General features: G+C 35.5%; 1 protein-coding gene across 1 annotated transcript; it reads right to left on the bottom strand.

Moving 5' to 3' along the window:
* Positions 1 to 443: 443 nt before the first annotated feature.
* On the bottom strand, positions 444 to 3,903 carry LOC134266494 (uncharacterized). Its single transcript, XM_062748720.1, has 3 exons — positions 3,622 to 3,903; positions 1,535 to 1,616; positions 444 to 1,382 (listed from the first exon to the last, which is right to left on the bottom strand). Exons 1-3 carry the CDS (start codon positions 3,647 to 3,649, stop codon positions 887 to 889), a joined length of 606 nt encoding a protein of 201 aa, XP_062604704.1. The 5' UTR covers positions 3,650 to 3,903; the 3' UTR covers positions 444 to 886.
* Between the last annotated feature and the right edge of the window lie 3,799 nt (positions 3,904 to 7,702).

Below are 7,702 nucleotides of genomic sequence, written 5' to 3' on the forward strand. Positions count from 1 at the left end.
AGATTATTTGAATTGTCTAGGATCAGGACAAAGAGCACACGCCGGGTATGCACGGTCGGCAGGGAATGCTTACTACGCCATGGCACCTAATCTCACTTCTGATGTTTAAAATGTCCGTGTTTGCTCTGCTACCGATTAGTTTTGTTTGAATAGACTTTTGAGACCCTCCCCCTTGCTTGAGTCCCCCCCCCCTTGCTTGTTTTCATATTGATACAAGCGAACATTTTAGTTGACTACTGGTCTCAATTCAACAACTTTTAAAATTGTAATTTAATTAACTTAAATTGAAATTAATACGAAAGGGATTGCCAATTTCCTACAAAATTAGTACTAATTATAGAAGTTTAATTCGCACTTTGATATAAACAGGAACAAAGAGACCCTTTATTTCCTTGTGTAATAAACATATCGTATAGCAAATAATCCACGTAAAACCCAGAATAATGCTCACATTTATCCGCTTTATCTTTAATAATTATTTCATGATTATGAATAACAAAAATATTTCAACTTGCAACAACAATGTATACAGCTCCAATATAGGAGCCGCCAGAAACTGGCACGATCAATAAATGGATATTCTCTCATTGTTTCCTCCATGATCATGACCTAGATTCTATACTGTGATATACCGGGAAAATGTATCTATGTAATGAAATAAAAAAAATCAAATAAAAAGGACGAATTTAAAATGTGTCAGAAATGACGCGAACACTCACAACACAACGTAGGAATATCAAATGAAACATATTACATGAATTCTATAAAAATGGAAATAATTGTGCTTTCAGTAGAACAACCATGCAGGTAATGAATTCTCTTGAGAGAAAAATATGGTTAAATTAATGGCGCTCCAACGACTGAACCCAGTGACGAAAGGTTTTTGTCATTTTTTCACGCGTGCGTAGATATCATTTCCTGTTGGTACATCGACCACAGGGTTTTCCGACATACCCTCTGTCGGCAGTTTTGTCTCATCTAAAGCCTCACTATCACAGTTTTCCCCTGAATCTGAAACAATTTCAGATAACCTTCGGATGGCAGCCCTGGAATAAGTTTCAGTGGCTTCAATCATATGGGTGACCCGATCTATCCAACCACTCTTCCAAGATTTCGAGCGCTTCGGGTCTAAGAAACGTAATTTTTCTCTGTTCTCTTTACTTTCTGCGTTAGGATCAGCTGGTAATTCTATATAAGGACTGTCAGCTTTATCGTAAGAAAATTCTATCGTATCTGAGGGGTTAACCCCGTCTGTCGCTATAGAGGGCGTTGCGAAGGAATACACGGATTCTGATTGGATGCTACTTGGGGTCGGTGGAACCTCTTCGTCATAGGACCTGCTCCGATAAAAAGCCGTGAGAGTGATCGGGAACTTCTTCTTTCTGAAAAAGGCCAATCTTCATTAAAATGCGTACAGAATCATCTCAGTTACGTACTAGACAGAAAACACTTAATTTTCGAAAAGGGTCTTTCTATAGATATGAGGCATAATAAATGAGGCAACCTTTAAATTTTTTTGTGATTATTGTATTACCTCCATTTCCGGAAGCAGAAAAATGAGCAAGCAACCACTACTGCAATACCCACCAAAATAACGGCAATTCCAACAATGACACCTGCAAAGTACATTTAAAACAATCAAATAGGGGCATAACAAACAATATTCAAGCTCAAAAGTCCATTCAAATGATAAGGAGCAAAAAAAAAAAAGAATTCTAAAACACCATAGGTGGGGTAAGGAGCCATGGAGGAGTAACATGCGCGGATCTAGAGGGGGGTCGGGGGCCAGGAAAAAATGTATATACTAAAACAAAGAAAAAATTACCATGGACTCCCCCTGGAAAACGCTGAACCCCCCCCCCCCCCCTGGTAAACGCGAATATGTGTGAAATGGGTATGAAAAGTGAAAGATTTGAGGCAATAGAAGTCACCACTACCCACCCCCCCCCCCCCCCCCCCACCCCCCGGTTGGGGGGGTTTTGGGGGTTTAGTTGGGTTTTTTTTTTTTTTTTTTTTTTTTTTGTTGTTGGTTTTTTTTTCTGCTTGTCAAGACATTTCTGGGTTTGGATTTTTTTTTGACTGGGGTGGACCCCCCCCCCCCCCCCTGGAAAAAAATTCTGGATCCGCGCCTGAGTAAGCATCCCCTGACGACCGGTAACGCCTGCCGTGAGCACCTTGTCATGATTGGAAAAACGAGAAAATCCGTAGAATTCCCAGGGAGGGAAAAATGGTCCAATAACAAATATGAAAAAAGTCAGCATTTGACCTAATGATTGGTTTTAATTGCTGATGTGGTCATCTGTTTTGTTTATAGAATTTGCCAAATTACAACTTCAAACAAGATTTTTGATATCCCTGTTCCGTCAACTTGTAGGCCAGTAGCTTGTCTGGTTTTATGTTGTTTTATGTCCCATTCGAGAATTTTTCACTCAATTTGAAAAGTTGATATAGTACGCAAAATATGCTATTGCGTATCGAAACAACTGGGAGACAAAACCCGATATCCAGGATTTAAGGGTATATTTTTATATACTAGTAAATAAGTAAGAGAAATTGACAAGTGAAACGTTAAATTCATCACATTTATCATAAAGTTTTCTTCCTAGGTTACCGTTAACAACTTTTTTCCCCTAGTAATATATACAAATATGAAACAGTTTGTCACTCTTTTGATTCTTTTACTTCAAGTCCACTCGGATATCGAATCGACATATGGACAGAAATGATAAAATTGTTAATTGATAATACATTGTACATCGTCGACATATCTAAATATCGAGCTGAAGGTCAACCCAAGTGGTTCTTTTTTCTTCTCATATATTATATCTTTAATAAATTCTGCTTCATATGAATACGAAAGTAGGCCTGCTTATAACAGGGGGCAATAGTTACCCATGGGTATTTTAACAGATTGTTGGAAGACCTTGTCTCCAAAACTACATAGATATTGTCAATTAGAAACTAGAGCATCTTTTGAATATAAACTTAAGAATACTTTTGTGTACAATTAGAATGCTTTTAGTAAAATAATTTTGCAAATCACCAATGACAATGTAATGAGATTTTCTTTTCAAATAGATTGTATTATATTAATTTTCTTAATGAATAATTACGCATTTAAAATATTTTAGTTAAATGTGTAATACAATATTAATTAGTCAATATTTCCAACTTAACTATGCTTTGCCAATCAGCGAAATGTAAGGTCACGCATTGCGGATCTGAGTTGTCCACTGGTAAGGGTGCAGGTCTTAATTGTTTGTTGAGGTATTATGTTAAAATTAAATCTAATTTATTTTCTCATCAATTTAACCAACAAAAAAATTCACCAAATCGAAATTTTCATTGAATTATATGACACAAATTTCCTTTTAAAAATTTGACCCAGTTTTACTGACAAAATTCGAATTGCAAACATTTAGTGTTTCGCCAGATGGCAAAAATATTTAGATCTGTGCTTCAAAGAAATGAGCCACATTACACATTACCAAAGGGAATATGCAAAAATTTGAAGAAAATAATCAACATCTTTAATTTAAGGAGTAATTCAGCACAATAAAGTCTTGTAAACTTAAGATCCCATCCCACTATCTAGCATACTCCGACAGAAGAATGACTTACCCACGAGTATGTTGACATCCTTTCCCATCTCAGCTACAAGACTCAAAGTCAACCTTTATATATAGAAATTAAGTTTCCTGACCAATTTAGCACAAACACACACGGAAACAAATCTATTCTCACGATTACATTGAGTTTGGGGATCAACTTCGACCAAATACATCATTTAGATTTGTGAACTTACGAAATTTAATCTGCATTTTTTAGCAACAATTATTTTCAATTTATAATGCTACTTTTGCCTTTGCCCAGGGAAGTCCGCGATAGAAGGACACAGGGTTGTGTTTTGTTTGGATGTACTTCAGGATTTGTGAATGATTTCAGTTCTCCACTCCTCAACAGGAAATGCAGCCCTCTATTGCACACTTGAATATGAATGAATGCCAAAACCCTTCAATAATGCACACATATATTTACGTCCCCGAGATTGCATTCAAGTTTTGATATATCCGTCCTTTTTCGACCCAATATCCTAAAGGCAACATACCCAGAGATTTAAGCTTGCAATTTGGTAACACAATTGATTTTCAATTGCGTTTCAATTACTGTTTTCAGTCTAAGCATTTAGTCATAATCGTTTTTTCTTGTGAAAAATCTTTCAGGTAGTTATGCGAGATATCACCTACTAGTATTCAAATAAGTGATATCAACTTTTCAGCTTTCAATTTTTGAAACTGTAAGTTTCCATTTGAAAAGAAGTTTTAATCGTCTCCTTTTAGGAAACATGCATATTCTGGACCATAACTTCTATTTATAAAAATACCATTCTGACTGTAAACACAAGTACTCTGAAGTTGATTTTAAAGTCATGCTTGAGTTACTAATTGATAATATTTGGGTAGATTTTGGAGACCTAGTCTTCCAATGCAACAATCTGTCGAAAGTCCCGTAAATATTAATTTTGCCCCGTTATTAGTGCTCAGACCTTTTTTAAAAATTATTCAACCTAAAATATTGGAAGAGGACAACACTTGATGTGGTCGTCAACTCCACATTTAGTTACTAGTATATGAACGATGTTCTCCATATCCTTTAGATGTATGTAGAGTTGGTTGCTGGAATGTCCGCACCCTCCACCAGACAGAAAAATTGACTCACGTCCTTAAGGACTTGAACAGGTATAACATCCAAATACTAGGTACATGTGAAACAAGGTGGACAGGAAATGGGACTCGCAAACTTACCTCTTTGTCTGGTTATCAATACTTTACTCGGGAAGAAACGATGAACTGCACAGCAATGGAGTAATCATAATGCTCAGTAGGAAACTAGGAAAGTGTATGTTAGGTTGGAAACCATACAATGACAGACTTCTTCGGCAAGATTCCATTCAAAATATGCTAAGCTGACTGTTGTAGTCTGCTTCTCACCTTCAAAAGACAATAATGAAGAAGAAACTGATTCCTTTAATGAAGAATTGAACAGAGGTGCAGGGGAAACACCAGTTCATGATGTTCTATACTTATACTTGGTGATCTCAATGCAAACGTTGGCACAAGCAATGAGGGAAAAGACACCATAATGGAAAAATATGGCTTTCATGTGATAAACAACAACGGTAGAAGACTAGTAGATTTCTGCCTAGAAAATCATACACAGACCAGATATTTTCCTTGAGGAAAATTTTGGAATAGGGCAATGAATGGAGCACAACGCTGTATGCCAATTTCATCAATGTTGCCATACCTTTTGAAAGGATACATCGTCCTGCTTTATGGCAAATCCTCAGACATTTTGGCAACCCTAACAAAATCATTTTCATTATTCAGACAATAAATACCTCCAGTTAAATGTGATCTGCGGCACAGGACAGACAGAATTCAAACTGGGGTACGACAGGGATGTCTGCTTTCACCATATCTCTCTACTTTCTGCATAGACTGGCTTATAAAAATCACTACTAGTAAGGCTAATGGGGGAATTTCCTAGACATTTCAACAGTCACTGGAAGATCTTGACTTTGCAGATTACATTGCTTTACTAGCACTGCGATATATGAATTTAAGGAACATAACTGATGACCTGGTGAGGTATAGCAGACAAACTGGATTAAATATAAATGTAAACAAAACAAAATTAATGAAGATAAATAAAAAGATAAATAGGGAAGTTACAGCAGAGAACTTAGACAATTTCGAATACCTTGGCAGCAAGATTCATTTAGCCAGTGGAGATTCTACTTTGGACGTTGTAAATAAAATTCCAAAAGCCGCACCACATTTGCAAATTTATGGAACAACTGGAAATATTCAACTAACAGAACCAAAACCAAAATAAAGATATTTAAAACAAAGGTCAATGGAGTCCCCTTTTATGAATCTGAGACATGGAAGGTGACAAACAACATCACTCAATAACTATGCACCTTCCAAACAAGATAAAGATCTCCGTAGTATACTCAAGATATTCTGACCGAACATCATCCGCATCGAGGAGCTGTATGAAAGAACGCACACAGCTGTCATTATAAATATTGAAAATTATCTTCTTAAAAAATATTCTTCTAAGATTATACGAAATTAAAAACACTGTAATGCAAAATTACAGGCACCTGACAAAACTTATCTTTCTTTAATAAAAAAAATATACCCCCTACCTAATTATTAGGTAGGTGCCACGTTTATTTATTTTATTAAAAGGAAAATAAGTAACCCCTGGTGCCTGTGTGCAAAGTATGTCTAGGAAATGTGAAGATATTGTTCAAAATGACATCATAGATGTACACCTACTGCTATGGGGCAATGAAAATCTTTCAATTGAAGTAAACATTGGCATTTTTGCCGCTGTTCATAAATTTATAAATGAGTCTTATAGATTTAGCTAAATATATTATTTACTCTTATTTGTACACATTTTTGATATTATTTTGTATGGCAATTATATGTGTTTTTTAAGAAGAAGAACTAGTAAGTTGTTAGAACTTGTTTCTTATCCTCTTGCTTGTCAATAAAATATGTTCAAAACAAAACAGGAATTTTATTTATTTTAAATGTTTCATTCCCCCTTTGGTATCTATTCTTGAGATGGGTCATTTATTCAGTCTTCTAAACTACTACACGTATTTTACTTCATAGCGTGCAATTTTTTTAATCGATCTAAAGAGAAATTATTAACAAATAATGCTTAGGAAAAAAGCACCTGTTTTTATCCAGCTGCCCGTAATGAGTAAGAGCATTATATACCTGTAGTCCTGTACGTGTCTTCTGTCATTTTTATCCGCTTTAATTAAGACTCTAGTCATTATCCTTTTCTCTCCGTGTAATATTCCTTATTAATCTGATGAGCACTCTTATATTTAAAGAAGAGATGACAACTTTGAACAAATTATTATGAGATGGGATAAAGCTTAGTATACACGGGTACTCGGATCTGTACATTGGATTGTTTGATCGGTGAAAAATAAAAACTTTATCAGATTTTTTTTTCAAATCTTATTTATGTTATTTGTTTGTTTAGGTTTTAATTTATGCATGCTGTTATACATTTCATGTGCTTTCTTTTAATTGTTCAGCCCATTAAGCAAAGAAATGTTTATCCTTCTTCCTGTTCTTATTTTTATGCGCCCGCATCGAAAGATCCGAGGCGTGTATTGTTTTTGTCCTGTCTGTCTGTCTGTCTGTTTGTCTGCAAACTTTAACCTTCGCCATAGCTTTTGAACCATGAATGATAGAGACTTCATATTTGGTATACCTACTCCACTAATGAAACTCTTTCAAATGACACCAAGGTCAATGACCTTGCGACCTTGACTGTGACTTATATGCTAAAAATAGGGGTTTTTGCAAACTTTAACCTTTGCCATAACTTTTGAACCATAAAAGGTAGAGACTTCATATTTGGTGTACATACAACACTTATTAAGCTTTTTTAAAAGACACCATGGTCAATGACCTTGTGACCTTGACTGTGACCTATACGCTAAATATAGTTTTTTTGACGGCAAACTTTAACCTTCGCCATAACTTTTGAACGAAGAAAGATAGAGACTTAATAATTGACATGCATACTCCACTAATGAAGCCCTTTCACATGACTCCAAGGTCAATGACTTTGTGACCTTGACTGTGTCTTATATGCTAAA

This window comes from Saccostrea cucullata, unplaced genomic scaffold, assembly GCF_032062105.1.
Source record: "Saccostrea cucullata isolate Sc308-1 unplaced genomic scaffold, CSIRO_AGI_Scuc_v1 ctg1349, whole genome shotgun sequence".
In the NCBI taxonomy this organism is placed as follows: domain Eukaryota; kingdom Metazoa; phylum Mollusca; class Bivalvia; order Ostreida; family Ostreidae; genus Saccostrea; species Saccostrea cuccullata.